Genomic DNA, 23,325 nt, shown 5'->3' with positions numbered 1-23,325 from the left:
ACCACCACCCTCTGTCTTCTATCTTTGAGCCAGTTCTGTATCCAAATGGCTACTTCTCCCTGTATTCCATGAGATCTAACCTTGCTAATCCGTCTCCCATGGGGAACCCTTGTTGAACGCCTTACTGAAGTCCATATAGATTACATCTACTGCTCTGCCCTCATCAACCTTCTTTGTTACTTCTTCAAAGAACTCAAATCAAGTTTGTGAGACATGATTTCCCACGCACAAAGCCATGTTGACTATACCGAAACAACAGTCCTTGCCTTTCCAAATACATCGACATCCTGTCCCTTGGGATTCCCTCCAACAACTTGCCCACCACTGAGGTCAGGCTCACCGTTCTATAGATCCTTGGCTTGTCTTTACCGCCCTTCTTAAACAGTGGCACCACATTTGCCAACCTCCAGTCTTCCGGCACCTCACCTGTGACTATTGATGATACAAATATCTCAGCAAGAGGCCCAGCAATCACTTCTCTAGCTTCCCACAGAGTTCTCGGGTACATCTGATCAGGTCCTGGGGATTTATCCACATTTAACCGTTTCAAGGCATCTAGCACTTCCTCCTCTGTAATCTGGACATTTTGCAAGATGTCACCATCTATTTCCCTACAATCTATATCTTCCATATTTTTTCCACAGTAAATACTGATGCAAAATATTCTTTTAATATCTCCCCCATTTTCTGTGGCTCCACACAAAGGCCGCCTTGCTGATCTTTGAGGGGCACTATTCTCTCCCTAGTTACCCTTTTGTCCTTAATATATCTGTAAAAACCCTTTGGATTCTTCTTAATTCTATTTGCCAACGCTATCTCATGTCCCCTTATTGTCCTCCTGATTTCCCTCTTAAGTATACTCCTTCCTTTATACTCTTCTAAGGATTCACTCGATCTATTCTGTCTATACTGACATATGCTTCCTTCTTTTTCTATCGTTCAACCCAGAGAGTAATTGATCGTTGTTGAGTACTGTAGATTCAAAGCAGGGTATAGATAGATCTTTTAAATATTTTAAGGAAACAAGGGATTCGAAGAGTGAATGGGAAAGTGAATTGAATATGAAGATCAGTCATGTTTCTGCTGAGTAGTGGAACTGGCTCAGGAGCCAATTGAGCCTGCTTTTGCTGCCAATTCTTACGTACTTACTCATGCTGTAACCATTGCATTAATGTGAAGCATTTGTCTTCAGAATTATTTGAGACCATGCTATCCAGTTATGTAAGAGAGAGAATATTATTGATGTGAAGCTAAAACTATTTCGCACTAATGTTTAAACTTGTGTCGAAGCAAAGAACAAAAGGGTGTAATTTTATGGCACCTTTCTTGATATCAGGATGTCCCAGAGTGTTTTGCCGTGAACAAAATGAATTTTGAAGTTTAGTTATTGTTGTAATAAATTGTGCAGATCAACTGCAACATGCTTGATCCCATAAATAATTAAGTTAATGAACAGATCATCTGTTTTAGTGTTGTGAGCTAATAGGTAAATGTTGGTCATGATGTCAGAAAAATTCCATTGCTGTTCTTCAAATGGTGCTATAGAAACATGGAAAATAAGAGCAGTAGTAAACTTTTCTGGCCTTCATACCTGCTCCATCATTCAATACAATCAAGGCTGACTATCCTGTTGAGTCCCCTGTTCCCTCTTTCTCCCTGTACCCTTTGATCCATTTAACCCCTATAGCTAACTCCTTGAAAACATGCAATGTTTTGGACTCAACCACTTTCTGTGGCAGAGAATTCCACAGGCACACCACCTTCTGGGTGAAGAGACTTCTTTGTTTGTTTTGAGAAAATTTGTATCTCAGATTGAAGTTCTGGATGTAGGTTTGCTCGCTGAGCTGTAATGTTCATTTCCAGATGTTTCGTCATCCTACGAGATAACATCTTTAGTGGGCTTCCAGGCGAAGGTTCATTTTCAGAAGCTTTCAGCTCAGCGAGCAAACCTACATCCAGAAGAAACTTCTCCTCATGTCAGTCCTAAAAGATTTTTCCCAAATCCTTAGAATGTGAGTCCTGGTTCTGGACTCCCTGGTCATTGGGAAAATCCTTCCTGCATTTACTCTGTCTTGTCTTGCTGGAGTTTTACAGGTTTCCATGAGAGAACCCTTCATTCCTCTAATTGTTATGAGTATAGTCTAACCAATCCAGTCTCTCTTCATACATCAGTCCTGTCGTTTCGGGAATTCAGCAGGAAACCCTTGTTGGACAGTCTCCATAGTCAGAACGTCTTCTCTTCGATGAGGAGACCAAAACTTCTCAAAAGTGTGGTTGGATCAAGGCCCTATACAATTACAGCAAGACATCACTGTTACTGTATTCAAATCCTCTCACTATGTCAGCCAACACTGGCTGCTGGGATAGAATGGCACAGATGGCATCTTTATGTTGTTTAAAAGACAAGATGTCTGATGGTGCAACATCTCTTTCGTAATTGCACTGAACATGAACTTGGATTGTGTGCTCAAGTCCTTGGACTAGTACAGTCTGTTCTGATATAACGTGATAGTTCCATTCACATGTAATCCCGTGTTATAAGAAAATCGCATATTAGCAATACCATTTAGACCAGTGGGACCAGAACTGTTATAGTCAATACAGGTAAGCAAAGTTTGTCTTCGAAATTCTTCAATCACATTACAGCCAATTTGCTTTGAAGAAACATGTGTTTTAGCAGAATTGACTGTACTTGAACTCATAACCTTCTCACTCAAAAAGTCATTGAGCTACAGCTGGCACCTCCTGTAAAAAGAAAAGACTACATTGCACTTCTAAAATGTAAATCAACTAAAGAATGAAGTATTCTGTGCTGAAAATTTTCATTTTTCTTCTCAGCATATTATTAAGTGACATTGGCTAAAGCTTTACTTTCGAATGTATGTAAGTTATAACTGATCATTAATTGAATTGATGTTCGAAGTTGGAACCAAACTAGACTAGCTTTCTGTGGTGATATTTCTATTGATGAATGCAATTCATACAGTTTATTTATTTGAAAATGACCGTGTTTGTTAAAGTTTTGATGGGAAGACCTTCAGCTTTTTATTTTTCCTGTCATAAACCTTGTCTATTGGCAGTTTAGCCTCATGGATTTACTTTTAATATTCCAGCTCCAAAAGTAACAAACTGTGTTGATTGACTATTACAGAAAGCTTTTCAGTATTATTTCAAATGAATTAAACAAGATAATTGACACTTGTACTCTGCAGCTGTTTATAAAATAATATAACTTGTCTTACCCAACAGGAGAAAACAAATGACTGAATTAACCATAGTTAAATAGGGCATGAGAGGCTCACTTAACATTGCCACTCGTGGCTGGTAGGTGGATCTTTTCTCTACATTGATTGACTTGGTTTCTTCCCATTACCAAGAAAAGGTAACAGCAATTGGAAAGTGTCTCGCCTGATGAAATTTGAAGGCATGAATTTATATCATGCAAAGGTCATGTCCTCATCTAGAGATCACCAGGTGAAGCTGTTACTTTAAATCTGGCGTGGAAGTGAAACCAGAGAGTGTAAGTTTTAAAATGCGTCTATTAATAAGGCTTCTTCTCCCATGTCATTTTGGAAACAAAAACTTGTAAGAATGTTTTAAGGTCAGCTGGATGCTATGATGGGAGAGTTAGAACAGAAAAACAGGAAGTTTAAAAAGACTAAGTGACCTTTTCTAAATCATATCCTTTGATCTCTTAATTGTCGTGAGTGTGGTCCATAAAAATGGCCAGGGAAGGAAATAAATACTAAGGAGGAAATGAAAGAATTTGTTTCTTTGAAAAAAATAGGTTAATTAAAAATTGGGACATTAAATTGAGCATAGATATTTGGGAGAATTAATACATCCAATTAAAATGACATTCTGAAAGATTGTAGTCAATGACAATTCTCTCAAGACTATATTGTGACAAAGAAGTTTGTCTCAAATTCCAACCCATGTAAAATATGTGGTATTGCATAGATTTATTATTTCGTTGCATTGAACTTAAACAAATACTGCAAATCTCATAGTTGGCTACATGTAGAAATTATTTGGAAATAATTGATATGACCAAAATAACAAACTCTTGATTGGAGATATGTGCAACACTTGAAAGAAAGAGCTATACTTGGAAACAAATGAGACACCCTTTCATGCAAGACTGTTGCATGATGGCAGTTATTCTGATACCTTTTGTACTATTTAACTGTAATTATTTCACTTCAAAATATGATGCTGCTGTGGTCTTACTTCTGAATATCATTCTTCAAATATGCACACAGAGTATATTCAAGTATGTGCAATGTTTGCTGTCAGCCAAAATTGCAATACATACCAGTTCTTTTGAGGAACTAAGCTTGACTGAAATTATTCTCAAAAGCATTTTCTAACCACATTTTCCAACCATACAGAAATGCAATACTGCACTATCAAGCAAATCAGTGAGCAATATGGATTAGATCAGTTGCTTTGCTGTAATTGGAAAGTATATGTTTCTGTAAAATGAGCTTGCCTTCTGTTGAAATAAGACTTCTGAGGTTTTCATTTGTGATCTTCCAATGGATTTGGAATCAGAATGTATGATTTTGATACCTCAAAATATGATGCAGTGCCCAAGTTCATAAACCAAGGTCAAGGAAATGTTTTTTTTACATAAAGGCTTCACTAGTTTGGAATTAAAGATAACACTGTGAAGATGGAATAGAATTGGTTCTTTTAACATATTTTCAAAAAGGGTGAGTGAAGCTGTTAGTTTGTGATTCACAAAACTTTCAAACTTCCTCTTCATCTCATTGAACATAGCACAGTACAGGCCCTTTGGCCCTCTGTTGTGCCAGCCTTTTATCCTACTCTAAGATCAGACTAACTTACATACCCTTCATTGTACGACCTTCTGTACGCTGATCCAAGAGACCCTTAAATGTCCCTCATGTATCTACTACTACTGCCAGCAGTGCATTCCATGCACCCACCACTCTCTCTGTAAAGAACCTACCTCTGACATCTCCCCTATATCTTCCTCCAATTACCTTATAATTATGGCCCCTCGTGATGCACAATTCTGCAATAGGAAAATGTCTCTGGGTATCCACTGTATCTGTGCCCCTCAACATCTTGTACACCCCTATCAAGTCACCTCTCATCCTTCTTTGCTCCAATGAGAAAAGTCCTAGCTTCCTCAACTTGGAAATGCAGCAAAAGTTTACCAAATTGATTTTTGGATGGTAGGACTCATGTATGAGAAGAGATGGAGTCATTTAGGATTGTATTCACTGGTGTTTACAAGAATGAGGACGTACCTCATAGAAACCTATAAAATTTTATCAGGTCGAGACAGGTTAGATGCAGGAAGAATATTCCCAATGGTAGTAGATGGTGGTGAAGGGTGGGCGAGTCCAGAATCATGGGGTCATTATTTAATGATAGGGGTGAACCTATGAGGACTGAGATGAGAAATTTCTTTACCCAGAGAGTGGTGAGCCTGTGGAATTCACTGCTTCAAAGTAGTTGAGGTCAAAACATTGGTGTGGCTGCACTTGGAGTATTGCGTACAGTTCTCGTCTCTGTATTATCGGAAGGATGTGGAAGCTTTGGAAAGGGTTCAGAAAAGGTCTGCTAGGATGTTGCCTGGTATGGAGGGTAGGTCTTATGAGGAAAGGTTGAGGGACTTCAGGCTGTTTTCATTAGAGAGCAGAAGGTTGAGAGGTCACTTAATTGAGACACATATAAGTTAATCAGAGGGTTAGATAGAGTGGACAGCGAGAGCCTTTTTCCTTCGATGTTGATGGCTAGCATGAGAGGACATAGCTTTAAATTGAGGGGTGATAGATATAGGACAGATGTCAGAGGTAGGTTCTTTACTCAGAGGGTGGTAGGGACGTGGAACACTATGCCTGCAACAGCGGTAGTCTCGCCAACTTTAGGGCATTTAAATGGTCATTGGATAGACATATAGTCAAAAATTGAATGGTGTAGGTTATGGGCTTCAGATTGGTTTCACAGGTTAGCGCAACATCGAAGGCCAAAGGATCTGTACTGTGCTGTAACATTCATTTAGACATACCCTCCAGTCCAGGCAGCATCCTGATAAATCTCCTCTGCACCCTCTCTCAAGCTTCCACATCTTTCCTATAATGAGGTGACCAGAACTGAACACCATATTCCAAATGTGGTCTAACCAGGGTGCTTTCGAGCCTCGTGGCTCTTAAATTCAATCTTCCTGCTACTGAAAGCCAACACATCATACACCTTCTTAACCACGAGTGGCAACTTTCAGGGATCTATGGCCATGGACCCCAAGATCCCTCTGTTCCTTTACACTGCCAAGAATCCTGCCTTTATCCCTGTATTCTGCATTCAAATTTGACCTTCCTAAGTGAATGACTTCACACTTTTCCAGGTTGAATCCATCTGCCACTTATCAGCCCGCTTCTGTATCCTGTCAGTGTCCCTTGCAATCCACAACAGCCTTCCACACGATCCACAGCTCCACTAACCTTTGTGTCATTGGCAAACCTACCAACCTACCCTTCCACTTCCTCATCCAAGTAATTTACAAAATTCACAAAAAGAGGTCCCAGAACTGCTCTCTGCGGAACACCACTGGTCACCGAGCTCCAGGCTGAATACTTTCCATCTTCCATCACTTTCTATCTTCTCTGGCTAGCTAATTCTGTAGTTGAAACTTTATTGCTGGAACAGCACAGCAGGTCAGGCAGCATCCAGGGAACAGGAGATTCGACGTTTCAGGCACAGGCCCTTCTTCAGGAAGGGCCTGTGCCCGAAACGTCGAATCTCCTGTTCCCTGGATGCTGCCTGACCTGCTGTGCTGTTCCAGCAATAAAGTTTCAACTTTGATCTCCAGCATCTGCAGACCTCACTTTCTCCTGGCTAATTCTGTATCCAGACAGCCAATTTCCCTGCATTCTATGCCTCCTTACTTTCTGAATGAGCCGACCATGGGGAACCTTATCAAATGCCCTACTAAAATCCATGTACACTACATCCACTGCTCTACCTTCATGTTTTGTCACATCCTCAAAGAATTCAATCAGATTTGTGAGGCATCACCTTCTTCTCTCCCTCTCCCCCCCCCCCCCCCCCCCATCTCAAAGCCATGCTGATGATCTCTTGGTTTTCCAAGTAATCATAAGTCCTGTCTCTCAGACTCCTCTCCAATATTTTGCCCACCACTGATGTAAGACGGGCTGGTCTGTAATTTCTAGGATTCTCCCTATTACCTTTCTTGAACAAAGGAATAACAATTGTCACCCTCCAGTCATCTGGCACTATTCCAGTGGACAGTAAGGTAGCCAAGATCGTTGCCAAAGGCACAGTAATCTCTTCCCTCACTTCCTGTAGTAACCTAGGACACATCCCTTCTGTCCCAGGAGATTTATCTATCCTTACATTTTTCAAAATTTTTAGCACATTCCCCTTCCTAACATTAACCTGTTTTAGCTTATCAGTTTGTTTCACACTGTCCTCAAATGTCAAGATCTCGCACAGTTGTGAATACTGAAGCAAAGTATTCATTAAGGACCTCCCTTACTTCCTCTGACTCCGGCGCAGATTTCCTCTACAGTCCTTGATCGGTGCTCACTCTGGCCATCCTCTTGTTCCTCACATAAGTTCCTCAAATGCCTTAGGGTTTTCCTTAATCCTACCCACTAAAGCTTTTTTATGCCCCCTTTTCGCTCTCCTAAGTCCATTCTTCAGTTCCTTCCTGGCTACCTTGTAACCCTCTAAAGCCCTGTCAGGTCCTTGCTTCCTCAACTTTAAGTAAGCTTCCTCCTTCCTCTTGACTGGATGTTCCATATCCCTTGTCACCCAAGATTCTTTCATCTCCTACCATCCCCTCCATATGTTCACGTTTTTTTAATACAAAGCTTTCTAATGCAGTATATTCCATTGTAATAGAACTCAATATACTATGTGGACCATCATTGTCTGCTTAATAACATGAACAAATGTTTGAGATGGTTATCTTTTTTATGCCCATTATTTAAGTATGCGATTCTATCAAAATTAAATCACAGCACTTAATTAGCTTGGTCATTGGATGTAAGATTAGATAATGTTGTTTCCGCAGAATTCATTGTTCAACTGACAAAATTAGTTTGTTTTACATGGTCTAAGTTGTCAAGTCTCAGAAAATGCAGGTGTGATCCATCAAGGTGACACCTAGCATGAGAGGCTTTAGTCAAAAGTACAAACTAGATTTTTTCATTTTCATTAAATCCGAATGTTTAGAGGGGATCTGAATGAACTGTTCAAGAAAATCGAGAGTTTTGACTCTAGAGAAAAATGTTGCCACTGGTCTGTGATTCAGTAACGAGGGGTTATCTTTTTCTCCTTGGGTCATCTATCTGGTTTGAGAACAACTGCTTCCAATCTGATTGGAGGGGTTATGAGATGGCTGAGCAGTGCAGAGTGTGATCCATAGACCTTGTCAAATGTGGGGCATGAAGTGCTTAGAAAGTTGTGAAGATGGGATGTTTGGGCATTTGTGAACTCCCTCCACCTCTGCATGTTCCCAAAAAGATCTCTTGATATGTTGTGGGCCTTATTGAAAGCACCTTCTTTATCTTGGTTGGTCACAAGCGACACGAATCGACCTCCTCAAGAATGCTTTGAGGACTCCTCCCCTAGAGATTTTCTAGGACTGGCAGCATCTGTGGAGAGAGAAGCAGAGTTTAACCCAGTTCCAGATAAGAGTCATATTGGAGCCAAAATGTTATTTGTGCTTTGTGTCCACATACGTTGTCAGACCAGCGAAGTTTCTGAAGCATATTCTGGTTTCACTTAAGTTCTCCAGTATCTGCTGTATTTTGCCTTTATCTAAAACCTTTCTGTCGTGCTCCTTTTCTGTTGTAACCTAGTTCTGAGTAGAGAAGTTACTTGAGAAGTCTGGTGTCCAGCATATGAATAACATGTCCTGCCAACTAGAGCAGGCTTTGATTGCTTAACACCACCATGGTGGGTAATACAGAATGGGAGAGTGTGCTGCTTTTGGACTACTCTCCTGATTACTCTAATTTGCCTATCGGACCAACAGATGCCATATCACTTGCCCTTCACTCCTCAGAGAACATCTTGACACCAAGAACAGCTATGTAAGAATCCTACATATTGATTACAGTTCAGCCTTCAATACTATTATCCCCTCAAGACTGATTATTAAACTTGGTGATCTCTTTCTAAGCCCCACTCTCTGCAACTGGATCCTCAGTTTCCTGACCCACAGGCCACAATCAGTGAAGAGTGGGGACAATATTTCATCTTAACACTCAACGCTGGACCTCCCCAGAGGTCCGTACTGAGCCCCCTACTGTACTCACTGTATATCCATGACTGCATCGCCAAATATCAGACTATTCAGACATTTACAAGTTCGCTGATGACACCACCATAGTCGGTTGAATCTCAGGTGGCAGCGAAACAGACTGGGAGTTGGAAGATCTGGAAAAATAGTGCACTGAGAACAACCTCGCTCTCAATGCCGGCAAAACCAAGGAACTCATTATTGACTTTCGGTGGGATGTTACTGACGCCCCACTACGCATTAACAGCACAGAGGTGAAACGAGTGGAGTGTTAAGCTCCTGGGAGTGGTCATCCATAACAAGCTTTCTTGGACTCTTCATGTGGATGCACTAGTTACAAAGGCCCAACAATGTCTCTTCTTCCTCAGGCAGCTGAGGAAATTTGACTTGACAGCGAATATCCTGACCAACTTTTATAGGTGCACCATCAAGAGCATTCTATCTGGATGTATCACTACCGGGTATGGCAACTGTACCAGTCAAGATCGGAGACGGTTACAGAGAGTGGTGTACTCAACCCGGACAGTCACAAAGGCCAACCTCCCATCTGTAGAATCCATCTACCAGGCCCGCTGTCAAGGAAAGGCTGCCAGCATTCTCAAAGATCCTTCCTACCCTAGCAATGCTTTTCGACAACCTCTACCAGTGGGGTGAAGGTACAGAAACCTGAACACATGCACTAGTTGGTTTCGCAATAGTTTCTTCCCTACTGTTGTTAGTATACTGAATGGACTGATAAACTCACCTGTACCTGTGTTTTAGTTTCTGCTGCTGTTTACCTATTATTTACTTACCTATACTACTTAACTCTGTGATCTGCCTGTATTGCTTGCAAGACACAGCTTTTCACTGTGACTCTGTACCTGTGACAATAAGTTCAATTCCATTCAACTCAATTCAGCTGAATACTGGATTTGGAGAATCTTGCAGAGACTGCATTGCTGGTATTTCCCTAATACTTTTGAGGTCCCTACTGTTGTAGCTCCTAAAGCATGTAGGTATGCAAGGCTCACTGCTGCCCAACCCATGTTCTGCAGATTATCTCCAAAGTTGAGGGTAATTTCCAGGGAATGAGATGCACTATTGTAATGAGGAAACTTGAAGGAGAGTGTTGATGTACTGACACAACCGTGTTTGATCCCACTTTCCATTGAGAAGTGACTTGGGTTGTACTATTATGGCTGGGATTATGGCTCTCATTTGATCATGGAATAGATGGAGGAGAGTGACAAATTTCTGAAGACATCGAAAATTCAGCAGGACACTCCAAAGACTTCCCAGTTGACAGAGCCAGGTATATGTGAGGTTGGAAAGAAAACATGTAAAGCAGTTGGTTGTTTACTGTGCTGTGAAAATCAGGTCTGTGGTGCCTTTCATTGGATAAAAACTATAATTACTTTGGAAGGCCACTGTGAAGAGTTGGTTGCCGAAGATCCTTGCAGTGATCTACCTTGTGGCAGACAGTAGGGAGACTCTTCTGTGTTTACCTCAATCAAACTTGTCCTTTGTGATTGTCTGGGCTGAGTTCACCACTTTCTGTAACCGTCTCCAATCAAGCTTGTCATGATCACAGCGTCCCTGAGATTTCGCAGCATGCACTCTTACTCTTACATAAAGTTGAAAATCTACATTTGTCAGCGTAAGTCCATTATCAAGAGAATGGTTGGGGTGATTTTTGGTTAAAACAGAAGATTGTGAAGCAAATACTGAACCAGAAAAAGTGGTTGGAAAGTAATCTAATTGTTTTTAAAAAGGAGATAAAGAAAGTTAAAAAGAAAATCAGTAATTGTGTATTCGGGATGGGCAGGTGAATGAGATTAAGTGCTGAGTTCTTTCTGAGAACAAGCATATGCATAGCTGGTTGTCAAATCTCTTGCCATTTTTGCACAACCAAACTTATTTTTATAAAGTGCCTTTCATTACAACTCTAATCTAAATCATTCCTGAATGGAGTCTTAAAGGGAGGGATTACTGCTTGTATCATGTTTAATAGTCAATGTAATGTATCCTGTTTGCAAAATAAAATCCAGCTTCCTATCCGTATGAATGCACAGCATTCTGATTTGTTGCTTTTTGATTTTTCTTTTTTAAGATCATGTACCAGAGGAACTTAGAGAACCATTTTACACAGACCAGTATGAACAAGAACACATTAAGCCACCTGTTGTCAACTTGCTTCTTTCTGCTGAGCTATATTGTCGTGCTGGGAGCCTGATCTTGAAGAGTGATGCTGCCAAACCACTGCTGGGTCATGATGCAGTTGTCCAGGCTCTTGCACAGAAAGGTCTTTATGTCACAGAGCAGGAGAAACTAGTGACAGAAAGAGATCTTCGCAAGAAACCTATTCAAATGGTGAGTGTTTGAAAGAAGTAAACATACATTTGAGATGTTATTTTAAAAGTATAAATGTTCTGTGCTTGCTTCATTGAGCTTAGTAGGTTAACCTTTATATTAACACATGGAATTTTTAAGTTAAAGATTGGACAGGTCAGAAACAGTATAATCCATTCAGCGGCATAGTGGCTCAGTAGTTAGCGCTGCTGCTTCACAGCACCAGGGACCCAGCTTTGGTTCCGCGCTTGCGTGACTCTGCACACTCCATACAGATATTCTCTCAGTGGCTGAGTGGGTTTCTTCTGGGTGCACTGGTTTCCTCCCACAGTTCAAAGGTGTGCAGGTTAGGTGGATTAGCATGCTAAATTGCCCAGGGATGTGTATGCCACATGAATTAGCCATGGGAAATGCAAGGTTAAAGGGATAGAGTAGGGGGTGGGTCTGGGTCAGATGCTATTTGGAGAGTTGGTCTGAGCTTGATAAGCACTGCAGAGTGTCTATGATTTTGCTGACTCTAATGAGCAAAGTGGGTAATTTATTCATAATCATGAAGATCATGGATAGGATATATAGACAAGGCCTTTTTCCTGGCGTGGAAGAGTCCAGGACGAGAGGGCGTAGATTTAGAGTGAGGGAGGAAAAATATAAAGAGACCGAAGGGGAACCTTTTCATGCAGAGGGTGGTGTGTGTATGGAATGAGCTGCCAGAGGAAGTGGTGGAGGCTAGTTCAATTGCAATATTTAAAAGGCATTTGAATGGATCTATGAATAGGAAACGTTTGGAGAGATATGGGCCGGGTGCTGGCAAGTGGGACTCGATTGGGTTGGGATATCTGGTCAGCATGGACAAGTTGGACTGAAGGGTCTGTTTCCATTTTGTACATCTCTATGACTCTATATGCACAAATTGTGGTTATATGTAGATTATTTTGTGGATGTAGGTTTGCTCGCTGAGCTGGAAGGTTCATTTTCAGACGTTTCGTCACATACTAGATAACATCTTTAGTGAGCCTCTGGACGAAGCACTGCTGGTGTTTCCTTTCTACCTGAACTACAAATCTTCTCAAAACTCGCTAGTATTAGTTTGTGTTCTGAATTTAAATCACCTTTTTTATGTGGTCAAGGTCTGCGATGTGTCACTCTTTCCAATCTTATTTGGATCTCCCAACCTTTTTGAGTTCAATCATTTAGTCATAAAATACCTTAAAAATCTGATCAAGCAATGTAAAAGCCCTGTGCTTTTTTGTTATGGGGATGAAAGGGCAATCATGTTCCATTTTGCCATTTCAAATTATCCATTTTAATGAAAATCATCACTACCGTTATATAAAACGGAGTGTGTAGTGACACTGGGTTATAAATACTGACTGTGACTCGCTGAACAGGTTTTATGCTTGCAACTATTGTTTTGAATGGAACTGAGATAAAATTACTTTCTGTTCGAGTTTCTTTTAAAGACAGAATGACAGGGAATGAATTTAAAAGTGACAAATTAAAGTTGCATATTTTTAAATTTAAATTTCTTTGCTGCTAGTGAATGAATATCAGCTACCTTAATTATTTTATTGGTAAATGATGCGTTCTAACAGAGACATTTGGAAATTTGACAAGTATTTGATTTAGAAATACTGAATTTTCATCTTGTGGCACCTAATTAGTCAAATCTTTTTTTTAACATGCTCTTTGCATTTATGGTTTGCAAGACCCTGAAGTAAGAGATTATTCAAATGATTGACTTTCGACTGCATTTCAGGTCTTCATGCAGGAATTGGGTGGTTGCAAGTTCCAGTTTGTTGCAGTTGAAAAGGTTAAGGCTATGGAGAATGCCCTATAATTCCAGTCAACAGGATATGAGCAGGAAACCTGGGAGAATGGGTTTCTCGAGGATCCTGCTAAATTTAACAGCAGAAACATTTTTTTTTAGTTGGTGGTTTTCCCATGAGGTTTGGAGAATGCAGCTGGCTCGGGGTAACGTTTTAAATGGTGATCCAAGATGCTGTAAGCTCATATTTATTATTTGAATTGCCTAAACTCCAGCAATGAGTTGGCTGCGCACACACCACTCCTCCTCAGTTAAAACTGGAACTGGTGAATTGAAGATAGATTAAGGTTGAGATTCAGATTTTTCATATTTTAACGCCAGTACCAAACCAAATCTGACCGCTTTTGGAAATTCAAGTTAGCGCCATTGCTTCTGTGTCCAGATATGAGCTAAAGAAACTTGAGTGTGAAAAGCATACCCTTGACTCTGTTCGAGACAAACGGAGGGGTGAATTTTCACCAAAGAATTGGGCGCTGAAAGTCAGAAATTTACCCAAACTGTCCCTGCATTGTTTTGACCAAGTGGACTCGAACACAATTATATCAGGCCTGCTGCCTCCTGAGACAGTTTGGAGACAGGTGAGACTAATGCAAGCTGGTTAGAATGTCCACTTTGGTCCACATTTCCATATCACCTTGCAACCTCCCCATGTCACTTTCATAACTACTCACCAGTATCCAATGAGGAAAGAACTCCTGAACTACATAAGGTGTAAATATGTTTGACAATCTAAGAGATCTCTCACTTGTATGTACTTGTTTCTGGGGGAAAAAAATTCTCACGAATGTAACTTCATTAAATGATTTTAAATCCCCTCAAGGTCAACTTTTTAAAATAAAATTAACATTTTAAGAGTCACTGATTCTGTTCACTAATGTCAAAGACATCTAAGCCTTTAATAGCCTCTTGACAATTGAAATAGGAGCTTATCCTCCTCATAAAGATGTATGTTTTGGGGACTTTTGAAGATCAACCAACATTTAAAGTGGGCTCACCTGTAGTAAGAGCTCTTGGGAAATATCAATTTTGAAGGCCATTTAAGCTCCAGGGAGCAGCAGGTGGCTCAGTGTTTAGCACTCCCGGTTTTGATTCCAGTCTTGACCAACTGTCTGTGTGGCGTTTGCACATTCTCCCTGTGTTTGTGTGGATTTCTTCTGGGTGCTCCGGTTTCCTCCCACAGTCCAAAGATGTGCAAGTTAGGTGAATTGGCCATGCTGAACTGCCTGTAGTGTTCACGGATGAGGTAAGGTGCATTAGTCAGGGGTAAATGTAAAAGTAATAGGGTCAGGGAGTGGGTCTGGGTGGGGTACTCTTCGGAGGGTTGGCGTGGACTTGTTGGACCACATGGCGTGTTTCCACACTGTTGAGATTCTATGATTCTATGATGACAGATGATAATGTATGTATTGAAATTACACCTGTTGGCCTGTCAATAAATGCATGCCAGTAGTGTGTTCTGTTTTTATTTTGATAGTTACAATTTTTATGCTGAAGGCTCTTTAGTTTTAAATACCTTCAGATCATTTCACATGAATCTATTCTCCAGTTAAGACTTTTTATGTCTCCACCATCAACTCATGACTTCTACAGTGATTTATGACCCTCTGAACAGGGGAACAATTGGGTATTTTTGAACATGATACTCATTTCGTGTGGCCCTGCTGAGCTTTGGTTTCCAGTCCATGTGATTCTCTGATGACACTCTTCCTCTTCCTGCCAGAAATGGGAGTGAGATGGCTGCATCTGGGGCCCTCCCCTACCACTGCTATTGAAGATTTCCAAAGTTGCCTCACTCTGTGGAAGTTCAACCTACAGTTTTTGTTCTTTTAATCCAGAGTTTGTGTATTTACTGACCCTGCCAGCCGCTGTTTTATGCTGTTCATAATCAGTCTTCTGCCATAATCAGTTGGCAGAAACCCAGCGATTTGGAATGGAGGCCTACTATGTGAATAAACATCCTCCTATTAATATGTCAGGAGGTTTAACATGTTTGTTGCTGGCAGTTGATAAACTGATTCCTGCACATAGAAAATAGTCAGCTTTTCAGTTTGTCACCTGATCCAATTTAAACTAATTAGACATTGATTGTGCTACTGGAGATAAGGGGTAAATGTAGGGGCATGGGTGGGTTGCGCTTCGGCGGGTCGGTGTGGACTTGTTGGGCCGAAGGGCCTGTTTCCACGCTGTAATGTAATCTAATCTAATTGTTCCATGTGTTGAACACAATTTCTTCCTCCTCTTTTCTAACTGAGTTATTAAACTGTTTAGATTTACCATTCAATTAAAATAGCAACAGACGGAACTCACTTGTATCCTGAATGATGATTTCAAGGCTGTTCTGTGTCCCAAGTGCAAAGATGGGAGGGAGGTGAAGAAAGCTATGAACCAGCTATTCCCAAGGAGTGATATGGTGCTGATAAATGAATAGTTGTGGATATATCAGAACCTGAACATGTCACATTGATTACTATTGTGACAGAAGGTTGAAAATAGTTGAGAGTTTTATTGATCCTGTCTGTGTGCTAGAGTTGTGGATGTGACAGTGTAGTGAGGCATTCTTTTGTTTTGCTGCTAGCCTTTAAAGTTTCATTTCATGAAAGGAACACAAATTGAGTCTTTTGTTAATCATTCAGCAGCAATTGAAGCCAGCTTTATCAGTAACATTCAGTTCTAAAAACTTTAAAATTGCGCTTTGTCTTACAGTTAATGATGTTATCAGTGTTCATGATTGTTCAGCCCTTGTTGTAATGATATGGTGACAGGAGTATAGTTGACTGTTCTAACTCTTTTAAAAAAAGTTTGTTTTGAAGCAGAAATTAGCATTCGATTTGCTTGATTGAATCTTACCATAATTTACTGGAATCCAGCAAAAACATTGTTTTCTATTGTCATCGGTTCTCATTGATAATTATGTTCTTTGATTCAACAGCAAGCATTCATAACTACAGGGCAGAAATTGCTGATGCCATTATTAGCAGCTGAAGGCTTACTACATTTGGATTTTATTCGCTATTTTAGCTAATCTTCTCTGTACCAATCTCAGGGATCAGCTGCTGCTGCCTGTGATGAAATAAGGAATACTACTGAAGTTTGTATGTGTGTTTGCTAATGTAATGCACTAGTTCCTTCCAGAGCTAGCAGGAGTTAATGACATGATCCAGGACGAGAGAACACTTTACCAGATCTCTCTCGCGTGTTGCAGGTTGGAAGTGATTGTATTGCCATTGAAACAGAAAATGGAAATAATAATTCTATCATCCTTGTAAAGAAAGTGAAACCTATCACAGGTAAAAAAAAATACACCGTCTAGTAGCAGCTGCTTGGGTGTCTCCTCTTATCACCAGCCTTCAGAATCAAAAGTGAATTATTTTCATTGAAGAACCAAGCCCGAGAGGGGACATGACCTCAGACTTCAAAATGCAGAAACCTACTACGGTGGATTGGTGGCTCAGTGGTTAGCACTGCTGCCTCACAGCGCCAGGGACCCAAGTTTGATTACAGCCTTGGGCAACTGTCTGTGTGGAGTTTGCACATTCTTCCCATGTCTGCGTTGGTTTCCTTTGGGTCTTCTGGTTTCCTCCCAAATCCAAAGACGTGCAGATTAGGTGAATTCACCATGCTAAATTGCCCATAGTGTTCAGGGATGTGCAGGTTAGGTGCATTAGTCAGGAGTAAATATAGGGTAGGGGAATGGGTCTGGGTGGGTTACTCTTTGGAGGGTTAGTGTGGACTTGTTGGGCCGAAGGGCCTGTTTCCACACTGTAGACATTCTAATTCTAATTTATTGGACTAAATATGATGGGTGATGGGGAGGCAATGCCTAAAGTTTTACTGTGTGACTATTAATCTCATAATCTGGACACGTAATGATCTGAGGACCTGGGTTGAAATCCCACCATGGTAGATGATGAAATTTGAATTCAGTAAAAATCTGGAGCCAAGAGTCTTATGGTGACTGTTAAACCATTGTTGGAAAAACCCATCTGGTTCGCTAATGTCCTTCAGGGAAGGAAACTACCATCCTTACCTGGTCTGAACTACAGGTGACTCCAGAACCACAGCAGTGTGGTTGACCCTTAACAGCCTGGGCCATTAAGGATGGGTAATAAATGCTGGTCTAGCCAGGAATGCCCACATCTGTGAATGAAGTAAAAGAAAAGGGTCATCTAGCTTGAACTGTGAAGGGGCAGGGAGCATAAGAAGATGTGAGGACAAGGGGACTCTGATTTGAGTGAAACTCAATATTAGAAGAAAGCCTCTTTGTAAAGGAATATCTGGAGTAATAGCGTTGCCTAAGTTGAATGCAGCTTTGCTTTCTGTATTTAAAATTGGAATTATGAAATCATTTAAATGGAGTAGCTTTGAGTTAGGATTAGTACATATATCATAGTGGCACTGAAAAATGTGGTGTTTAAGTTTCCCTCTGTTTTGGCTTTCTATCATTGAAACATAACAAATGACTTGTGTAGAAAAAAAGTTATTTTGCACTACTACTAAGCAAGCCAAACCTATACACTTTTATGAGCAAAGGCAGAAGAGTACAGTTCCTGGCATATACTAGATGTTCCAGTGCATGTGGAAAGCAAGATGGTTTGTGCACAAGCAGTCGAACAATTCAGTGTTTTTTTTTAACAGACACTTATTGGGTGATAGTCATAATGGAGACTCTACTGTGGGGTTCACATGGATGGGAAGAGATTAGCCCACATGGCTGAGTGTGTTTTGTAGCAGGGACAGAGGCTCCATTCCAATAAGGTACTGTTGGAGCAGACTCTGAGCTGTTCCAACTCAGAAGTACCACAATTGTGTGCCAGTAAGAATTGTGTTTGGGGCCCAGAGCTCCTGGGAGTTATTGTCTGCAACTATGAGTTGAATTTGGGGTTTGAGCCAATTGGAATAACTGGGGCTTTGAAGAAACCTAATAAACCATTGATAATTCAGTGTAACTGAGAGCTGAGGTGAAGGAAGCCCACAAGCTGTATTTTCCTGATATAGCTGAGAAATATTGAACTCCATTTATAGGCAGTGCAGGATGAGTGAGGATAGTTGTCTGCAAGGACTGGAATTATCTGGGTAGATGCTGGAGTGCAGCCTCAGCAGCCTAATGCAATGTAATCTGTGGGAACTACATTGCATGTTGGCAGATAAGTGACAGAGTGGCTTTTGAGAGATTTAGCAAACTAGATATTTTGAGAATGAAGAACTGTAATTCCATGTAAAGGAGACAAAGTTTTTATAAGAGTTGGTGAGGCATATCTGGGGGAGGGAGGGGATGGTGGGGCAGGGTGGAAATGGTTGTGCTTTCTGTTGTAGACTAGATTAGATCCCCTCAAAATATTGCCTGGACCCTAATTTTCCCTGATTTTAAAGGTAGATATGAAGTGCCGCGTTCCACATGCAATGTGACTACTAAATGTTAAAACAATTTATTTGAACGCTCTAGTTAAATACAAGCAAAATAAAGAGGAATTTAGAATAACTGTCAGAAAACTTAACAGAATAATTAACTCTTCCAATTCAGTTGCATCCCATAAACACACCCCTGAGCAAAAAGGCAAATTGGACACTGATTCTTATCTGCAGTTCTCCAACTCGGGAAGGAAAAAACATCAGGAAGGTTCAGAGAAGCTTCCAAAACCTTTGAGACCCCAAAGCTTTCTGATGCTACTGAAAAAAAACCAAAACCGAGAAATGTGGATTTGAGAAACTTGGTCACACCCATTTAGTCTGTTTTTAAAAAAAACCCAAGGCCTCCCAAGCTGTTTACACAAGTCATATTCAGTCGCCAATTTGATGCCTCCAAAAAACCTAGACAAAATAAACTTTTAAAATGACAGCATCACATTTTTAATGTGTTCTGAGGTGTATTTGACTCAAACCCATAGTTAATTCATGATAAGTTTGGATATTAGAATACAAGTTGTATAAGTATTGTAGATTGTGTTATTTTGCTAATTTTGTGTATTGAAGTTTGCATTGCTCAGGACCATAGAATTATGTGACTTTGTTCTCTTAGTAAGTGCCTGGGATTATAAACTTTGTCTGATACACGTTACTGATCCCTATGCCAGATAGGCCATGCAAAAATACATCTTTTGGGGTTTTCTCTGCTTTTCACTCAATACACATCGTGGGAATGTCATTGCTACGTCATGCTCAGTCCACAGAGGCCAGTCAGGCCTCTTTAATGTCATTGCATCTGAACTGCATATGTCAAAAAAAAAGTCACTGATTTTGAGCAGTAATCTTGCCACTTGGTCAGGAGAGCAGGTAAAAATATTTAGGCCATTTATTTCCCAGCAACCTCAGGGAAGTTTTAAGTTCTTTGGAGCCTAGTATTGTTCAATTTTCCCTTGGCCTTGCAGCTTTGAATTAGTGTGAGTTTTGTCAGTTTGTTCTGCAAAAGATTTCTTGATTGCCTCTGAAATATTTGTCTGAAATAACTCCACAGAGGCCTGTCTCCTTTCACCAGGTCACCCTTTATTTACATGTGCATAGCACTTGACACTGGTCCAGCTTCCTCAGAGCTAACTCTGTGTGAACAGAGTTTCTGACTCTCCTGTTTTTATCTGTCAGCCTGGGCTCGCTGATTGTATCGGGTTAACAGCCCCAATCACGGAACTCCTATTCTGAGGTTGACGTTGCTGACCTTGTTACAATCACTACAGTAGCTTTTATGCGCAGCTGGTAAATATGAAATTGGCTGTGTTTCAAATGATAAATTGACATGAATCTTTTAATGGTGATGTTTTTCTCAGGATCAATGTGATCATATGTTAATATGATTGCCTAAAACAAGAAAATGGTGCTTTCTGCAGTTTAAAATTTAAATAGAAGTTGTCACCCCTTATATTGACATCAGACAGTAGGAATGTGAGATCAAAATAAACTCCTGTGCTAATCGACAGTGTTTCAGTGAACAAGTATACAATTGCCTTAGATCATTCAAAATGCTTTTCTTAAATTGCTATTATGCAATTTAAATATTCAAATAGAAAATAATTAAATTTATAAATACTATACACTGATTTGCCCATTGAGATTGACTAGGGGAACCCTTTTGACTAAGGATGGATAAACAGCTTTTATTTTATTCATTCTTGTTATGTGGTAGTTGCTAGCAAAACCACCATTCCTTGCCCAACCCTCACTGCAGCCCATGTGGTGAAAGTAGCCTGTACTTTCACAATGTTGTTGGCTAGAGAGTTGTGGATTTTGACCCAATGATGAAATATTAACATTACAAATATATGAAGTAGAAACAGAATTGGTATTCCACCTCAAAATCCCAGATGGCCGCCTCCTTGCACAATCGCAACTTCCCTTCCCATGTGATTGACGATGCCCTCCAGTTCATCTCCTCCACTTTATGCACCACTAACCTTGAACCCCACCTCTTCCCAATGTAACAAGGACAGAACTCCCCTGGCCCTCACCTTCCACCCCACAAACCTCCGCATACAATGCATCATCATTCGCCACCTCCAAACAGACCCCACCACCAGAGACATATTTTCCTCCCCATCCCTACCTGCATTCCAAAAAGACCATCCTTTCGTGACTCCCTCGTCAGGTCCACATCCCCCACCAACCAACAAACCCCACTTCTGGCACCTTTTCCTGTCACCGGAGGAAGTGCAAAACCAGCGTCCACACCAATCTCCTCACCTCCGTCCAAGGGCCCAAAGGATCTGTTCGTGTCCATCAGAAATTTATCTATGCCTCTACCAATGTCGTCTACAGTAACCATTGCACCCGGTGTGGTCTCCTCTATATCGGAGAGACAGGACACCTTAGAGTCAGAGTCGTAGAGATGTACAGCATGGAAACAGACCCTTTGGTCCAACCCGTCCATGCCGACCAGATATCCCACCCCAATCTAGCCCCACCTGCCAGCACCTGGCCCATATCCCTCCAAACCCTTCCTATTCATGTACCCATCCAAATGCCTCTTAAATGTTACAATTGTACCAGCCTCCACCACATCATCTGGCAGCTCATTCCATACACGTACCACCCTCTGTGTGAAAAGGTTGCCCCTTAGGTCTCTTTTATATCTTTCCCCTCTCACTCGAAACCTATGCCCTCTAGTTTTGGACTTCGCGACCGCAGGGAAAAGACTTTGCCTATTTACCCTATCCATGCCCCTCATAATTTTGTAAATCTCTATAAGGTCACCCCTCAGCCTCCGACACTCCAGGGAAAACAGCCCCAGCCTGTTCAACCTCTCCCTGTAGCTCAAATCCTCCAACCCTGGCAACATCCTTGTTAGTCTTTTCTGAACCCTTTCAGGTTTCACAACATCTTTCCGATAGGAAGGAGACCAGAATTGCATGCAATATTCCAACAGTGGCCGAACCAATGTCCTGTACAGCCGCAACATGACCTCCCAACTCCTGTACTCAATACTCTGACCAATAAAGGAAACCATACCAAACGCCGTCTTCACTATTCTATCTAAATGCAACTCCACTTTCAAGGAGCTATGAACCTGCACTCCAAGGTCTCTTTGTTCATCAACACTCCCTAGGACCTTACCATTAAGTGTATAAGTCCTGCTAAGATTTGCTTTCCCAAAATGCAGCACCTCGCATTTATCTGAATTAAACTCCATCTGCCACTTCTCAGCCCATTGGCCCATCTGGTCCAGATCCTTACTAACTGTACCTCTTATGCTCACATCCAAATCATTTATGTAAATGACAAAAGGTAGAGGGCCCAGTACCAATCCTTGTGGCACTCCACTGGTCACAGACCTCCAGTCTGGAAAACAACCCTCCACCACCGCCCTCTATCTTCTACTTTGAGTCAGTTCTGTATCCAAATGGCTAGTTCTCCTGTATTCCATGAGATCTAACCTTGCTAATCGGTCTCCCATGGGGAACCTTGTCGAACGCCTTACTGAAGTCCATACAGATCACATCTACTGCTCTGTCCTCATCAATCTTCTTTGTTACGTCTTCAGAAAAACTCAATCAAGTTTGTGAGACATGATTTCCCACGCACAAAGCCACGTTGACTATACCAAAACAGCCCTTGCCTTTCCAAATACATGTCCATCCTGTCCCTCAGGATTCCCTCCAACAACTTGCCCACCACTGAGGTCAGGCCCACCGGTCTTTAGTTCCCTGGCTTGTCTTTACCGCCCTTCTTAAACAGTGGCACCACGTTTGCCAAGCTCCAGGCACCTCATCTGTGACTGTCGATGATACAAATATCTCAGCAAAAGGCCCAGCAATTACTTCTCTGGCTTCCCACAGAGTTCTCGGGTACACCTGATCAGGTCCTGGGGATTTATCCACCTTTAACCGTTTCAAGACATTCAGTACTTCCTCCTCTGTAATCTGGACATTTTACAAGATGTCACCATCCCTACAGTCTATATCTTCCATATCCTTTTCTACAGTAAATACTGATGCAAAATATTCTTTTAGTAACTCCCCCATTTTCTGTGGCTCCACACAAAGGCCACTTTGCTGATGTTTGAGGGGCCTATTCTCTCCCTAGTTACCCTTTTGTCCTTCATATATTTTTTAAAACCTTTGGATTCTCCTTAATTCTATTTGCCAAAGCTATCTCATGTCCCCTTTTTGCCATCCTGATTTCCCTGTTAAGTATACTCCTACTTTCTTTATACTCTTCTAAGGATTCACTCGATCTATCTTGTCTGTACCTGACACATGCTTCCTTCTTTTTCTTAACCAAACCCTCAATTTCTTTAGTCATCCAGCATTCCCTATACCTACTAGCCTTCCCTTTCACCCTGACAGGAATATACTTTCTCTGGATTCTTGTTATCTCATTTCTAAAGGCTTCCCATTTTCCAGCCGCCCCTTTACCTGCGAACATCTGCCTCCAATTAGCT

The 23,325-nt window shown here is 41.1% G+C and overlaps 1 protein-coding gene across 2 annotated transcripts in view; it reads left to right on the top strand.

Moving 5' to 3' along the window:
- The window catches only part of camsap2a (calmodulin regulated spectrin-associated protein family, member 2a), a 174,000-nt gene that overhangs the window by 13,451 nt on the left and 137,224 nt on the right, over nucleotides 1-23,325 (top strand). For both annotated transcript variants that reach the window (XM_043699731.1, XM_043699732.1), the window contains exon 2: nucleotides 11,397-11,656. In XM_043699731.1, the coding sequence (XP_043555666.1) occupies nucleotides 11,397-11,656 (260 nt within the window). The remainder of the gene's footprint in view (nucleotides 1-11,396; nucleotides 11,657-23,325) is intronic.

Source organism: Chiloscyllium plagiosum, chromosome 11 (assembly GCF_004010195.1).
Source record: "Chiloscyllium plagiosum isolate BGI_BamShark_2017 chromosome 11, ASM401019v2, whole genome shotgun sequence".
In the NCBI taxonomy this organism is placed as follows: domain Eukaryota; kingdom Metazoa; phylum Chordata; class Chondrichthyes; order Orectolobiformes; family Hemiscylliidae; genus Chiloscyllium; species Chiloscyllium plagiosum.
Note: the sequence above shows the minus strand (reverse complement) of the source record. Positions and strands in the feature narration are given on the sequence as shown.